The sequence below is a fragment of the Chiroxiphia lanceolata genome, chromosome 2 (assembly GCF_009829145.1).
Source record: "Chiroxiphia lanceolata isolate bChiLan1 chromosome 2, bChiLan1.pri, whole genome shotgun sequence".
NCBI classification, from domain to species: Eukaryota; Metazoa; Chordata; class Aves; order Passeriformes; family Pipridae; genus Chiroxiphia; species Chiroxiphia lanceolata.
The window spans coordinates 10992826-11010645 of NC_045638.1; the positions used below are offsets into that span (position 1 = coordinate 10992826).

A 17820-nucleotide genomic window follows, 5' to 3' on the forward strand; every position below is an offset into this window, starting at 1 on the left:
TTTTTTTTTGCTTCAAATTTCTGTCATGTGTGATCACCTTTTTTTTTCATGTGCAGCATTGACTGGTTTCTCTGATGTTACAGAAATTTGAGGAAAAAATTTCTATTTAGCAGAGTTTTAAGTAAGCAAGCCTACAGAAGAAAGTGACCTTAAACTATTGTTTCAGCAGTTTCAGTACTCATAGACTTGGATGTATTTTGGTAATGTACAGGCATTACTCCCCACCATAGCTGCACTCCTTATTATTCTTAGTTTTAAAAACCCCAAAACTACTAAAGCATTCCATGTGCAGAATTTTAGACTATAAACTGTGATTTAATTAAGTGTTTTTAAATTGTTTGTACAATTAAAAGATGACAGCACCCATTGGTTCATAGTTGAATAGGAAACTATTTGCCTGCAGTGCAGGAGATGGAAGTATTAATGTTTTCTTCAGACTACAACTAAAGTAATTACTGTTACAAACGCTTCTGAAATTTGCCATTTCCTACATGTGTCATTCTGCCATAGAATCATACAATAGTTAATTATGTTATTTTCTTAAACTACTTTGAAACGCATGTACATTTTTCCAGTTTAATTTGAAGCCAGCTGTTACCACCAAAGAGTATAATCAATCTGAATTAAATTGTCCTGTTTCCTTTACTAAGTTTCTTAATAAGTTTTGTAGTGGACCGTGCGACTTTTAAAACTGTTTTGTATAGAACAGCCATTTCCTCCTAATTCATTTTTCAGCTTTCCAAAAACTAAAAAAAATTGTCCCTAAGAGAATTAGAGATGATCTTTATAAACAGATTTTGTATGTGTAAAATATTTGTATTTTACAGATTGTTCCAAGATACTATAAAAGGAGATGATCTAATGACATACTAGAAGACTTTGAGCTTTTAAATATAAATATGGTCCATAAAACCAGAATTTACAAAATGTCAACTCGTCATCAGCTGTTTTACTGCTAATATAAACTAAAACAATGATGGAGTACATAAGAGCATAAGAAACAGTATTTTCAAATAAACCAAAATCGTTCTGAAATTCACTGGAACACTTCACCATCCCACAGATCTTCTGATTTTACATAATATTTTTGTGAATTTAAAAATTTATGAGGTTTGCTGTAATGAAAGAAATAGTTGAAGTTTGTTCAATTTGTTCATTGGTCAACTTTCAGGGAGAAGACACTTTAGCTAACCACAGTACCTAATTGGTAACATCCTGGTGTGTTGTTTTTACCTTTTTTAAAATGCATTTTTATACAATAGAGTATTTGATAAGGTTGTTTGGTTGTTACTGTTGAGGGCCAGTTTAATTTCCTAAGGTTTGTCTTGAATATGAAATTGAGTTAAAAACCATGGAGTGTTTCATCATGTATTTGTACCAGCTGATTTTAGTTCTGCTATGCTTCTTAGCCTGTAGGAGATGAAAGTTACTCAGTTGTGTCCTGTGGTCTCTTAATCTCATTTTAACAGCTTATGAATCAATTTATTTTCTCACATAAAAAGAAATATATTCACAAGTGGTTATTTAACATGTAATAATCATGCTATGGATACAAATTTAATCTAAAAGTCTCATCTACCTTATGTTGTTGTTCTGTAATCAGCAAGATAAGATTGGAGAGTTTGTCATGGCAATAACTAGAGCAATAACCTACATCTAAGCCCATTTTAAATTCCTGAAGCAAACCATTGTTCCCTCTGCTGACTTCTTTTACAATAAGTTATATATTTTTGATCTCAGATGCTACTACTGTAATTATAGTGAATGTTTTACAGAGAAGACTAGATTACATAAGTTTTTTGTCTATATCAAGCTATCTATTTTAAAGGAGAATGCAAAATCTTTTTATTTAACTTAGTAATAGGAAGAAAATGATAAGCAGGCAGAGAAATGAAATCTTAGTCTTTTAAAATTAAGGCTGCTCTTGACCATACTTCCTATTGAGAAACAGTAGCATAATAATTGTGATACAGGAACAATAACATTCCTCTGCTAACAAAGAACAAACAAAAATGGGTATTCTTTAACTAACTTTTTGGACAATCACAACAACTAGTGTGAGAAGCAGCCTTTTATAGACTATTTTTCAGAAAAACAAGCACCTGGCAAAGAGCAGCACCAGATTTAACCCAATTTGTATGAGATTTGTGTTAACTGTGTTTATTAATAGAACATACTAGCTATTTTCTCTTTGATTAAGGACCTTTGGGCTAAAGAATACATATAACTTTTCACTGACAGCAAGTGAAGGAAAATTCCTGAACTTTTAAGAAGAGAAAAGGTGACCAGCAAAAATGGAAATCTTTTCTACCTCCAACCCAGTTTGGTATAACATGCTATTATTAGATCAACAGATTTCATTTAGAGCCAAATTTTTCCTTGTATGAACTCACCCTGCTGATTTCAGTGGGAGTTCAACATGCACATCTGTAGGCAGAATTTGACTTTTTAAGTATTGGCAATCTCTGATCTTGGTTTCTGATAGCCTGCTGAGAGAACTGACTAATACATGTATAAAGATTTGTCTGTCTTTTTATGCCTCTGAAGTTCAGAATTGAGGTCAGACCAGAACATTTGTCAGAGATTGCTCTTTATCAGTTCATCAGAAATAAGAATAGGACTTGAGCTTTTAGAAGGAGAATTAAACATTAATATTTTAAGTACCTAAATGGTGTGGTTATTGCAGGGACTCTAGCATTTAGCATGGCTTTTTGTTTTAAGTTTGCCATATAAATGCAGCACGCATAGATATTAGTCTGGTGATGAAGTATTAACATTCCCAGACATGACATTAAATCAAAGATGCTCTTGAACTGGTTTAGTTCTGTTCAAAAGCCTTCTTTTTCTTATAACCTGGAAATGTAAATATTTAGCCAAGGGGGAAAAAAGCACGATGAAAGTAACACATTTTTTCCTGCCAGGGGACCATTTTATCCAGCCTTTCCTAAGGGAGCGTGGCACAGGGAGGTGAGTGGCTGAAGTGAGCAAAAGTATATCTAAGGAGTATTTATAAAATAAATCTGATCTGCTATATGTAGTCTGCTATTGAAACATTTCTCTGTGAAGGAAAAGGACATACCAGAAGTGAATATATATAAGCAGAGACATGGATGTTCAGTGAGACATGACAGCATGGCAAAGGGAGGAGTACTAGAAATGAATTTTAATGTTGTTTGTTTCTGTGAGGAGGCAATTTTTTTTCCATGAAGAGAAGTCTACCAGTATTCTGTTTCTAATGAAATCTTTTCTTAAAGCATTGACAAAATACATTCTTGGGAATTATCAAGTGTGCAGATTCTGTAATGATAATGTTTCTGTGACATGAGCAAATCAATGAGCAAAGTAAAATCAATTTATCAAGCTCCTGTGCTGGTACACAGTAATTATTTAGGGACTGCTTGATGTAGAGAGTGCAATGAATGTTAGATTGCCTGGAATGTTTATCAGCGACCCATTGCGTTACACTTTTCTCATTTTAATCTTTATATATTTAAATCCTAATGAAGTTTTATTTCAATTTTTTGTCCAAGATTAACCCATAATAATTGTAATTTCTACTTAGCACCTTTATAGTGCTTCTCATGTTCCAGGTTGTATGAGTTAATCTCATCTTTCTGAGACTGCAGTAGAAGTATTATACCCAGTTTACAAATAGGGCAATTGAATTAGTGAAACTAATTTGTCCAGACAGCAATGCCACTCAAATTATTCTAATTCTCTTTCTATTTTACCTGCAAATTGCTTTATTTTAGTTGGGTTCAATTATTCAGAGGATTAAGAATGACAATTTTCATTGGTCTCAGCAGGAGCCACAGCTGCTCGTTTCCAAGAGCCATGGCCTCCTGTCCCTTGAGACATGGCAGGGCAGCCTGCCAGCCACCCAGAAGGATTTCAACCTTAGTGCCTGTGAAGGTGGGCACTACTCATGGCATTTTCCCAGCCTATGACTTGTGCTGTTATAAAAACCCTAGACCTGTTTAATTTTTTAAGTTTTATTTAACTGTCTCCTTTTCAGCATTTTATTTTAATATTCTTTCTTCCTACATTATCTTAAAAAGTAAATAATTCTCACTTGTGGTTTGCTAAAATCTACTGTTAGAACTGAATCCCCTTGTTTGGCATTGCTGGAGGATGTTCTTTTTAGATGTAAGATGTCTAAAAGTTTACACCTCAAGAAGTGGGCCCATGGGAACCTCATGTGAGTTGACAACACCAAGTGCAAGGTGCTGTACCTGGGTCAGGGCCACCCTTGCTATCAATCCAGGCTGGGGGATGAACAGATCAGCCCTGCTGAGAAGGATTTGGGGATGCTGGTGGATGAGAGGCTGGACGTGACCGAACCATGTGCACCCATAGCCCAGAAACCAACCATGTCCTGGGCTGCATCCAAAGCAGTGTGGCCAGCAGGTTAAAGGAGGGGATTCTGCCCCTCTACTCTGCTCTGGTGAGACCCCACCTGCAGTTCTGTGTCCAACCCTGGGGTCCCCAGCACAGGAAACACGTGGACCTGTTGGAGCAAGTCCGGAAGAGGCCACCAGGATGATTTGAGGGATCGAGCACCTCCATCCCTCTAATCACCACTCTCAGCACAGAGGAAAGGCTGAGAGAATTGGGATTGCTCAGCCCAGAAAAGAGAAGGCTTCAGGGTGACCTAATTTCAGCCTTACAGTTCCTGAAAGGAGCCTACAACAAACATGGAGAGGGACTTTTTACAGGAGCATATAGTGATAGGACGAGGGGAGAATGGCTTTAAACTGAAAGAGAGTAAGTTAAGATTAGATATTAGGAAGAAATTCTTTACTAGAAGGGTGGTGAGACACTGGAGCAGTTTGCCCAGAGAAGTTGTGGATGCCCTATCTCTGGAAGTGTGAAAGACCAGGTTGGATGGAGCTCTTGACAACTTGCTCTAGTGGAAGGTGTCCCTGCCCATGGCAGAGGGTTTGGAACTAGATGATCTTTAAGGTCCCTTCCAACCCAAGCCATTCTATGATTCTGTGTTGAGTTGGGGTTTCATCCATGCCCACTCCACACACATCATACAGTGGTGGTGAAAAGGTGAAGATGGGAACTTCAATATTAATTCAAGAGTTGGGACACAGAGCTTCCAACAAAACAGTTAACAGTTCATCTGACCTGCATTCTTAGGGATGTTAGAGACTGGATGGATTGTAATGACTCCTTTTGGTCTTAGGCTCTATGAAAAACTTTGTTCCTCTTGCTAGAGGTAGTAATTATCAACTTTATGAGGCTAAACATTATGAAATACTTACAGGGTAAATTTAAAGACTTGAGAGGAGAAAATAAAGGTTTCTTTTAAAATTAAAATAAAGACTTCTATACTTTTTTTGTTAGAAAAGACAGTTCCTGAATCTTCTTATTTGAATTGTTTAATATTGGTTGAGTGTCAGAATACAGTCTGGGTCTCAGTAGGGTCTAAACTAAGCTTATGTATGGCCATGCAAAGAATCCATATTTTTCCTCCTGAGCTACAGGATCTGCCTGCTGATGTCTGGAAGCTTGAGGTGTTTTGTAATATTATGATGCAGCTGTTGCAATCTTTCTGGTTTGAACATCTTTCTCTATATTTGTCTTTAAAATGCCAAGCTCATTTACAGCACAACAGAGATTTACTTTGTAGCAATGGTTTTCTGAGGACAAGGAGAATTTCTGTGAGTCTCTATTACCTGAAAAAGCTTTTGGTAATGAACACAGGTTATTTTTCAATGTTTTATATTTGTTTATATCTAATATACATTGTTCACAAGATGACTAATAGACAGTGTGTTATTAATGGTTTAAAACCAGTTTTGACTGAGGCTACAACCTAAGCATATGTATCTTTTTAAGTGCTTTTAGCTTTAATTATGCTGAATTAAACCATACTAAAGGAAAAATTTCCTTTGCAAAAATTCCTTTATATTTTCTATGTCCATTGTGTAGTGGGTGCTAGACTTTCAGATTACACTTTAGACCTTCAAGTTACTTACAGTTCCTAGGCACTTCATCACTTCTTGGTTGCAAACTAACGGAGTAACTGACTTTGATTATGTGGAAAAATTGGTGTGGAACTGTTTATGGCATTTCAGAAGTGATGGTCTCTGTCATGACATGGGGTGGTGGTGCAGAACAACTCTAACCACATGTTCTTGTAGAGAGAATTACAAGCTAAATTTGCTCTTTTACTTTTCCCCTTCCATAGATTAGAACACAATTTCAGAGTAAGTGGCAAGGCAGTAGCATATGTTGCATCTGTTCAGGGATCATAAAACTGCATATCAGCTGTTGGTTTTAGATAGATAGATAGATAGATAGATAGACAGACAGACAGACAGACACATAGATAGATTCATAGATAGATAGATAGATAGATAGATAGATAGACAGATAGATAAAAAATTATAGTAACCAAGTGATATGTGTTTCAGGATAAGTGCACCTATTTATTAATATGTTTCTGGTTATTAAATTAGACATTCTAATAAATAAATATTTTCCCCTAGATATAAATTTTTTTCCCATCTAAGTTTTTTCCTTTGATAGTTCAGAAAAGAAGAAAATTAATACCTGGCATTGGTTCATTTTTCATTTTTCCTATTGAAATTTTAATATCCATATTTTTAAGGAAATACTGAGTTAGTTTTCCAAATTGCAGGAAATAACATTTGAAAAATGTAACGTTTTACTGATTCAGAAGTACGGAATTCAGAATGGGATAGGACTTAAAGGGAATTTGATTTTCCTTCTCCCCTGATATTTTCTGTTTGAACTATTTTTATCCCAGAAGAGGATTTATATTCTACTCTACTGCACTCTTGCTTGGTCATTTCTAAGTTTATAAAAATATATAAGATGGAAAATCAAATCAGCTGAAATCCATTTTGTTTCAACACCGCCTTTCCCCAGGAGCACTGGAATCAAATAAAAATACAGGGTGAGTTTAAAGGGAAGCTAAGTGTAGCATATTGAACTAGCAGCTGACAATCTGAGGTTTCAATGAAATTTGAATGAGAATACACTAAACCCATCAGAGAAGAAACCAACTCAGTTTGAATGAAAAAGATGGAGACTGTTAAGCTGTCCTGGGACAATTCAACCCTGTGCAGTTTTAAATATAAAATCGGAAGATATGCTCTGGCCCATGAACAGTTCAGCAGTTGGACACTAAGTGAGCTGAGGTACAGAAAGGTCAGTGCTGGGAACCTGCTGTGGCCCTGGTGTAGGGCAACCACTCACCTTGCTGTGCAAATGGATCCTGCTCTCATTTAGCTGCAGCTGCTACTGGTATAAAAACTCCCGACAACAGAAATTCATCTGACACAGGAGAACTTTTCTTCCTAAGTCACTTCATATTTTCTTCACAGCGCCAGATGTTCTTTTCTGTCTTTTTCACTGGTTATGAGAATTGAGGTTTAACATAAGCCAGTGCTAGCGGGAGTCTCTTCTATATGAGGGAATTCTTCAAGAAAATATCAGGCTGGCATGAGGCCACTGCCTTATATAACTGCTGCTCACAGACCAGGGAGACAGACTTTTTTCCTCTGTAGGCACAGTTGGCCTTTTCTTGAAATCTACTTCATATTAAGTGTCAGAAATATCCACAATGGAACATATAGGGGGATGGACTTTTCATGCTCATAATTCTGGTCATACCAAAGTCCTGATGAGGTGCAGCCACAAGTGCTGACTGAGTTGAGAGATGTTATTGAGAGGCCACTATCAGTTGTCTTTGAAAGTCATGGCAGCAGGGAGGCATTCTTGCATCCTGGAAGAGAACAAGTGTCACTCTCATCTTCAAGGACAGGGAGAAGGACACAGGGACCTACAGGTCAGTCAGCCTCACCTCAAGCCCCGGCAAGGTGATGGAGCAACTAATCTTTGAAATCATCTCCAGGCACATGAAGGACAAGACAGTTCTATTGGAGGCAAGTCATAAGTGGGGTATATTTTTGGTTGATACCGGGTCAGTATAATTTAACATCTGCATTACTTAAGTGTTCCCTGGTACAAAGCTCACCCTCAGTAATTTCACAGTTGATGCAAAAGTGGGATGAACAGCTAATACACTGGATGGTTATGCTGCCATTCAAATCGACCTTGATAGAATGAAAAATTACACTGAAAGGAATCTCATGAAGTTCAACAAGCAGGAAGGCCATGTCCTGTGTCCAGGTAACAGTACACACTTGAGACCAATTGGCCAGAAAGCAACTCTGCAGGGAAGAGCTTTGGGGTTCTGGTAGACAAAAAGCTGACTGTAAGCCAGAAACACACCCTCATGGCAAAGAAGGCCAACAGCACCCTGGGGTGCATTAGTCAGAACATTGCCAGCAGGTTGAGGGAGGGGATCCTTCCTCTCTGCTCAGTCCTGGTGAGGCCAAATCTGGAGTGCTGGGTCCAGTTCTGGGCTCCCTGGTGCAAGAGAGATGTGGACTTCACTGGAAGAAGTCCAGTGCAGGTCCACAAATATAGTTACAGGACTGAAACATCTTTTCTGTGAGGAGAGGCTGAGGGAACTGGGACAGCTCAACCTTGCGACTCAAGGCAGCTGAGGATCTTATCAGTGTGTATTAATTCCTGATAGGAGGGAATGAAGAGGAGAAAGCTGGACTCTTTTCAGTACTGTCCACTGGCAGAATGGGCACAAATTAAACCTCGTGAAATTCCATCTAAATATGAATACTTAGTGTTCAAACACCAGCACAGGTTGCCTAGAGAAGTGGTGGAGTCTCCATCCTTGAAGATATTCAAAATCTGACTGGACACAGTCCTGGGCAACCTGCATCTCACCAGCCTTGCTCTGAGCAGAGGGGCTGGGCTAGATGATCTCAAGAAGCCTTCCAGCTTCAGTCAGTCTGTGATTCTGTGTTTCTGCAACAGCACTGTTAACCCTGTTTTAAGTTCTGGATCTGGTACTTGATTTGTTACTTCCTTTTAGAGAAAATTAGCCTTACTAGTATGTTCAAATGAAATGACATGCTCTAGTAAGTGATTACATTTTCCTAGGCTATAACCTCTGTACAAAATCATCAATAAATAAAGTCATATTACCCACCCACAAAACTAGGAGATTGATGACAAACCAATTATCTAATTACTCATTAATCTTTTCTACTTAGAATTTTTTATTAATTTTTACACCATATTTTTCAGGACAGTTTAGAGTTTTGTGAAAGTGAAAATATTCTCTTTAGTGCGTACCTTTGCAATGATTTTCAGTAGAAATACAAAAAATATTTAGAAACATTTACGCAATTAATCACTGATAGCAGTAAGAAATTTGTGTTCTAGCCTTGTACATGTCCAAGCTTGCATGTTCTTGACAAGTTTATTAGGAAGTGAAAAACATTTAATTTCTAAATAGAGACGCTATAAGTACAGTAAGAGTAAAACAAGCAATTTTAATGACCTACTGACATTTTACGGTAGCAAACAATAAATAAAAACCAGCCTGCATTTTAATTTTTCTGTGTGCATAAGGAATAGGTACTTTTCTGAAAATATACTTCCTGTTCAGGGTGTATTTTCCAAATGGCATAATGGGATTTAGTCACACTATTCCATTAACATCAGTGAGTTGGAAGTTATAGGCACTTGATGCGATTTTGGTTGGATTCCTGAACTCTGTGTTTAGCTTGTTAGCAAGCTGTTGCACATGTGATTGAGGGAGAGGGGAGGTTAAGTGGAATATTGCATTTTAGTCAATGTTCCTTCCTAAACTTTATTATGAATTTTGCAATGGAAACTCCCTGAGGCTAGCAAAGTATATAATATCTCTATTGTTATTGAAATAAACTTGTTTACTTTTTTTTTACTCTTCTACTCAAATGACATGAATTTCCTTTCAGATTTTATGGAATTGATTTATGAATCTTAGATGAAACCCCAAATTTTTCATGGCATTTACAAAAGCCATTTCCTTTTGGTGACTTCTTAAAAAAAAACCAAAACCATAGTTTTTTTATTTTATCTCTCTTCTGAACATTGAGCAGCCTTCCAAAGAGGAAGTCAGCATGTGTTAAGAGTTTCCTAAATAAAAATAGGATAAAACCACCAGTGTGGCATGTGAAATATAGAAGAAAAGACATCTGAAAAAAACCTAATCATCAAATTTTCATTAATAGAGTTGGTATTCTGGAAAGAGGTGAGGGCTATCTGGTAGCTTTTACTACCTTGGAATAGGATATCCGAAGCACAAGCAAATTTAATGGAAAATATGCAGAAAAGGACTTGCAAATAATTTTGAGGGGCTTAGTCTGCATCTGCTAAAATATGTTAGAAATTGGTCTGTAATTACAGACACTAGCCTAAAATCCCTTTGGAATTGAAGTTCCAGCACTAAATAGAAAATACATAATGTTAAGAAACTCCAAGAGGAAAACCAGTAGGGAAAAGATTTTGCTTGGTACAGAGCACTGCAAGTTCAAAACATTTCTGTCATAATGGGGATCATTATGAACTAAAGGTCAGCATCTCTGCAGGGACAAAAAATAACCCGAAAAATCCACCACAGCAATGTTCAGTTTTCAGAAAGCAAGCTACACACAAATGAGGAAGCCTGATGGAAAGGAACCAAAAGGACAAAGTCTGTGAAGACACTGGACACTAAGAACCAACCATTAGAATGGACTCATAAAGACCTAGAGAGATGGGGTGGCTAAAGAAAGTAATAAAGAAAGCTATTTGGAGCAAAAATACAAAGAACAAAGTGTCATGATTAAGAGCACCAAATCACCAGAGGCAGATGAGTATTTGGTGAAGTGTTCTAATGGAAGTGTAAAATACCTGTATCTATTAACAGCATTTTCTTATTTAAAATTAGTTTTTTATGAGAAATGGAACAGGGCAAACGTGGGGATAATTTTTAAATAGTGCATCTAGTCAGGCCTGTGGGCCTACAGACCAGGAAGTCTGGGAAGAATATACTGCAAAAAAGATAAGAGGTTGTTCTGTAAAAGTAGCTGTGCCTTTCCTCTCCTAGTGTGCCTTGAAGGAAACATTAACATACTGCTAAGGGGGTATAGGCCATTTGGCATTCCCCAAGGATTTTAAGAAAGTCTTCCAGCACAGACACTAAGTTCTAATGAGATAATAGAGATGGTCTTCATGTGGATAAATAAGCAACTCTCTGGTAATTTCCTATAAAAAATGGAAAGTAAAAAGCACAGGTCAGTTTTCCCAGAAGGAGATGATTGTGCTCCAGAAGGTCTGCTCTGTGCAGCATGTTACATAAATGAGCTGGAAAGAAAAATTATTAATGCATTGGCACATTTTGATGATACAAACCTATTGAAAGTACTTAAGGTGAGGACAGATTGCAAACAGCTATAGAAGAACTTCACAGTACTGACTGTCAGCAAAGTGATGGCAGATGAAATAAAGTGCTGATAAATCTCAAGCAAAACATGTGAAAAAAGCTATCCCAAATTTATCCCAAACAGTAATGAGCTCTTTAGGCCTTTCAGCATTCCTTTAACACTCATGAAAGAGGTCTTGGAATCATAACATCCTCTGAAAACATCACATCAATACTCAGGACTGTTCATAGAGCCAAATGCAATGCTAAGAATTACTGAGAAAGCAGAAAATATGATGCCATAGTGCAAGTCCCTGTTGTACCTCTATCATATATATAGCAAGAAGTGTTTTGGATCCCAAATATAAAAAAGATTATAGCAGATTAGATAAAATGTAACCAAGGACAGAATAAATGGTGTCAGAGCGGGGCTCATTTTACATCATTTTTCATCTGTCAGGTAGCTGTCTACGTGTGAGCTGGTTGCCTAAGCTCACAGTATAGTCAATGAAAATCTACCCATTTCTGTTGTAATTCAGAATGTGATTCATACCATCTTATTGTGAAACCTTACATAATGTTCAGTTCCTGGTTTTGATTAGCTATTGAATATAAAGGAACCATCTGGTGACTTGCTCAGATGTTAATACCTTATAGATATCCACATGTAATCAAATATATCCTGATCTTTGTATATTTAACAAGAAGAAGCTAAAAATAATATGCAAGGTTTGTAGATGTTGCAAAAGCACGAAGTCCACTCAGAATGGTTGGGTGCTGTCTCTCATGAGCTGAGAATTAGGGACATCTCAAGTGAGTCTCTAGTGTTAGGTTTAAAAAAATCAAAAAGGAAATGGTTCTTTAACCTAAATACTGACCTTTCCATAGGGTATTTTGAATAGTAAAAGCATATGTTAGCCCAAAACTGGAGTATATAATTCCATGGAAAAAGATTCCATTGAGGTCCGTTTGATATAAAAATACAGCTTCTGGCTCCATAATTTCTGAGAGTTTGCTAAGCTGGAAGAGTACAGCAAGGAGCAGGGATGCTGATGCTTTCCTTTGCCTTCTTCCCTAAGCAGTTGTATTGGCTATTATCAGACAAGGGACTGGGCGAGATGAGCTTTTCATCTGACTGATTATGGTCACTGTGTGTTCTCTAGACTTTTAATATATGTCTGGTTAGGATGTCTATGGCACATGTCTTCTAGAGTCCTTACTAATGTTCCAAGGGATTTCAAAATATTTTCTGACAAGATTGTATGGATCATTTAAAATCCAATCTACCACCTACAGTATCACAAACCATTGAAATTCTTTCTTGCATAAGGGCAATTATAATGAAGATAATTTGGGGCTGGTTGTCCTATTGCTGTTCACACTGTGAACTCATTTACATCCTGTGCAGTTTAATGGGTTCAGACATGTCTCCTTGTGGTAGTAATACTCTACTACTCACCATGTATGCTTGTTTTTAAATTATCAACAATATAGTTACCTAAATTTTTCTGATATAAACCTGTTATATATATAGTGGTCTTCATGCAAAAGGAAAAAAAAATAGAAAAAATTAATCAGTCTTCTACTATACAAACTAATTATTAAAAATATAAATATTTCTCTTAAACATTTCAGTCATACTGATGAAAATCACAATCCAGTAAAAATTCTAAATTTCTGCTTCTACAGATGCCAAGTACTGTAGAAAATATAGAAATTATTATTATTCAGTAAACCTGTTCAAACATTCATTGAAAAAATATAAGAACTCACACTGAATTTCACTTACTCTGAGACAAAAGCCCAGCTTTAAAATCATGTATGCTGACTGATGGAATGGTTGTCTGTGATAAACTGTTGCTTAAAGAAGCCTTGTAGTCACTGACTTCTTAACCATATGATCTCATATGCCAATTCTTTCTATGGATATTTTTTTTCTGTCTGCAGTTTTTAATTGTAAGCTTGCTGGTGTTAATTAGGTAGCTGTTCATTGACTAGCATTCTCTTTATGTTCTTGCTGTTTGTTATGTTTTGATTAGTCCAACTAATAAAAAATACCAGTAAAAATTCAGCCTTAATGATAATAGAATACAGAATGTCGAATTTAAAGATGGAGCAAAAGCTTTTGTGTTTTGTACATTGGAAAATTAGCATCACACTGGAAAGATCATTATTCTTGCAGCACAGAAAAAAATTAATAAAGACATTGATTAGAGAGGGAACCGAAGATAAGTTTTCTTCTTTACTTCCATATTTATTTTTATGATTTGATTTCTGTTTTTGTGACTTGCTTCTGTGCTGTAGCCTTTCTGGTGTGTAAAATAACTTACAGTCAAAAAAGCATGTTGACTAATTATGAAGGTTCTTCTATTTCACCTTAGTAATGGTATAATAATTGTGTGAGTTACCTAATCATTTATGTCAGTATTCAAGTGAGACCAGTGCTTTCCGGTCAACATTGCAGATGTAAGTAACAGGTCTGAAATCAGACAGAGACTAAAATATATGTTTAAAAACAAGTGCTTGATAAGCTTAAGCCTGTGTGCTTTGCCTAAGCAGTGAAATTTTTCAATCAAGACCCTGCTCCTATTACCATACAAATAGTAGAAAATTAACTTGATTTCATGCAGGAACTGCATTAAAGTGCATTGTAGTATGGGAACTGATCTTTGCATTTATTGATCTGCATGTATTCTACCAGTGGTTTTTATTTTATATATATACATACATTTATTCTGTGTTTTAATTTTTATTATATATTATTTTTATTATATATATTATAATATCTCTAAATATATACAAATGTATATTTGTATTTATATGCAGTGTGGACATTGGTGACACTAGCTTAGAGGTGTTCTCTCATCTTGGAAACCAAGCAACAGTAGAGGAACTGAGTTGATCATCCCAAATATAAGCCACAGAGTCATGACCAGGGACCTGGGCTATGAAACTAGCAGATCAAAGGAAAAAAAGCAGTGAAATAACTGTTTGCAAACAAAGTGTTCACACAGTGGTATATATATATATATCTTCAGCCTTTGAGAGTTTTACCTTGCAACAACAAATGTCTATTTTTAAACCATGTTGTTTGTTCTCTGAACTCAACTACTAACTAAAAAGTTCAGGGTAAGCACATATATAACTCTGTGGGACAAAACCAAACATGAGCTCTCTTCTTTTTCTTTGTATTTCAGACCTTGCTTGACACTAAACTGTAGCTCAGTATTCTCTGCAGTAATGTCAGTTGTGTTCCAATGGTATTAAAACTGATGAAATGGGGAAGTCAACTGTTATGTCATGAACTCATCTTCTGTCACATGGTGGCACTTACATCATTCTCTGTGCTTCCCTTTGCGAAATGCACACCCCTTCTGATGGTGTATTTTATAGATTTATCATTAGAGTCATTCACTGCACAAGTGTCACTTAAATCAGTCTAACTCCTTACGTTGTAGGGTAATTTAACATAATTGAGAGAAGCAAAGTCTGGTTTTGAAAGACATTTGAGGAACAATTTTCAATGATGTTTACCTTTAGTGCTGTTTATGGCATTCTAATGTCTATGAATGTCTTCATACTATTTAGTCTTAAGGTTCCCTGAGATACTGGATGGTCTTTGTTTTTACCTTATTTTGCATCACGTGTTGATGAAAAGATTACTAGGCAATAATTTCAGCTTATTTGATTATCTGTAATGAGATGCAGACCACATGTGGTTTATATTAAAAATACTGAGAGAAAGGCGCTAGAAAGCAAGACTAATATAGAAAGTAAATTATTCTGCCTTTGTGTGGAGACATCACATTGCAACAAAACGTCCTCCTGAGAATCATAGAATTTGTCCCTTAGAAATGACTCATTGTTACATTTTGACATATTTTATCACATTAAAGATTCATAAATGTCTCCTTAGAAAAGACAGATATGCAGCAGTGGAAGATCTACATAGAGATTCCTTTCTTTGACACAGAGTCATGATGCCCTGAATTTATCTGAAGGTACCCATATGTGTCACGAAAGCATCATCATCAGACTGTTGCTTTTAAAAACAAGAAGCTTGTAACTAGCTGTTTCTGGTTTTCAAACGCATTACTGAAATTATTAGCTAGACTGAAATTGTTAGCTATGTGTAAGAGCATGAGACTCATGAGTAATGTAGGCCAGGTTGGGATTCATAGCAATTTTTTTTTTTTTGTACTTCCCATTTCTAACCTTTTGTTTGTTACATGTAAGATAATCAGGGTAAGATCATGCCCTTAGTGGGGTCTGTAATAGTTTTATCATTTCTTCTGTTGTTTCCTTTGTTGTATTTGGGAACAGTTGTCATCCTCTCTTTTCCTGTGTTAAACAGTACTTATCTCTCCCATCAATCCCAAAGGAATATGTGTTGCACACATGTAAAGGATGAGGCAGGACAGAAGTGTGCTCTGCAGTGCACATCCCGGTCCGTGTGCTGGTTGGAAATGTGGTTTAACTGGCCAAAAATGGCTATGAAGGTTCCACCTCCATAGCACCTTCTGAAATGCTGGGCCTTACCCTTGAGACCTAAAGTCTATATGAAGTTATACAAAAAGACTGGTAACTGTACTATGACCAATATGCTCCTTCCTTTCAGCTTGATATGTATTATCTTTACATTACTAATCAGCTGGTAGCAGAACCAATAGTTTTTGAAGTTAAGGCTTATCTTTATTTATAATTTTATTTAATTCACACAGGTTTATCGAGCAGAACTTGTACCCCTTAAAGAAAAGGTGCATCAAGTCAATGACCTCGCTCACCGGTTCACTCCCTCCGATATCCATCTCTCCCAGTACAATCTCAGCTGTGTGGAAGACCTGAACACAAGATGGAAGGTGCTACAGGTACATTGCAAATGACTTTTTCTTTATGCTGCATTTAAGTAAATGTTTTTATTTCTCTGTGCTTGTTTGTTCCCTATGAAATAGCACCAAAGAGAACTAAGGAATTAAAAATGAAGCAAGCTTTCCATAATGGTGCCTCTATGAGAAAATAGGAGTTAAACCTGATGCTCTATTTTCACATGGTTCTGAATACTTTATCAAATAAGATTAAGTAGCCCAGTTTCTCACATGGTGCAACTATGAAGTTAAAATACTTAATAGTTTATTTATTAGTGTTAATATTTAGCAAATCTTGCTGCCTGATATGTGTTCATTTATCACAACCATGTTTTATGGATATTTTTATGGTGTATATAGAAGATTCACATAAGACAGTTTACTTCTGCTGCTTCATTCCTTTTACTATGGTTTAAATAATTTCTGGGAGCAACAGTTTTAAATAAATTCCTTATAGGTTAATATAGATTAATGATTCCATGCAGTGGAATCTGTAAAATCACACCCGTAGAATCAGTTATTAAATTACAAGGCATCACATGCATTCAGGTAATTAGCAGGACTTGATACTGCAAGTAAAGCTGTTCAGAATGGGATTTTATAGTTTGAGCTCTAATGCAGAAAAAAATAATAAGATGTATTATGGAATTAAGGTGAACATCCACCATAAGTTATAAATACTGAAAAATTTACAAATTCTTATCTTGAGATAAAGACTTCAAACATGCATAGTTGGGGTTTTTTTCCAAGATGCACTGTATCTTAGCTTAGAATTTTAGGAACAGTGTGCATTAGAGAGCATATGTAAACATGTATGCACTGGTGTAGGTTATATAGATCCAATAGCTGGGGAGTGATGTTATGACTAAATGAAGGTAAATGCAATTAAATTAATTTCATTAAGTGCTGAATTTACCTTGCTATTTTATTTCTTGCTACATCACTGCTTTAGATTTTGAAATTGTGTTGTATTTAATTTGATATTTTGTTTAAAAAATGTAACTATGGGGTTTAATAAAGAGGTTTTCTTTCATTGTAAACCCCAAACATTATCAATAGACAGAAATTAATCAATTACGTCTTTTCTTACAATAGTGCTGTGAATTCTAATAGTCAGTAACACGTTATTGTTTCTTTATTGCTTCTCCAAAAGAAATCTCACAGCTCTGTGAAATCTCTGGTTTGTTATCAGTTCATGCAAATATTAACAAATTTTTTTTCCTAATTCAAAACTTTGCAGTGAGAGTGATAGTTTAAGTAAAAGATCATTACTTCAAGTTCTTTTGTCATTACTGCCCACTTTTTTCCCAGATCCTCATAATAGAGTTCAGGTAATATTATTAATTAAATCAACGGAAATATGGAAGACAAAATGGGTATTCCCAATATGTTTATGCACATATGAGAGAAATCATATCTGTTTAGTTTTTATAAGCAGCTGATTAAATTAACATATGTTCTACGATTCATTGAAAACTACCTTATTTCACTGGAAATAGTTAATTACTTCCAGTGATTTGCTGAAATATTCTTCATTACTTAATCGGGAAATAAAGGAAAGCAGGAAGATTTTTCAGGGTAAAAGCATCCAGGATATGAAAAACTCAAGAGATCTGGGAGAAAGCCCAAGAATATGTTTTGCTGTTATCATTCATAAATGCA

The 17820-nt window shown here is 35.9% G+C and overlaps 1 protein-coding gene across 11 annotated transcripts in view; it reads left to right on the forward strand.

The window, feature by feature from the left end:
* The window catches only part of DMD (dystrophin), a 922945-nt gene that overhangs the window by 744509 nt on the left and 160616 nt on the right, over positions 1–17820 (forward strand). For all 11 annotated transcript variants that reach the window (XM_032679549.1, XM_032679551.1, XM_032679556.1 and 8 more), the window contains one exon: positions 16015–16161. In XM_032679549.1, the coding sequence (XP_032535440.1) occupies positions 16015–16161 (147 nt within the window). The remainder of the gene's footprint in view (positions 1–16014; positions 16162–17820) is intronic.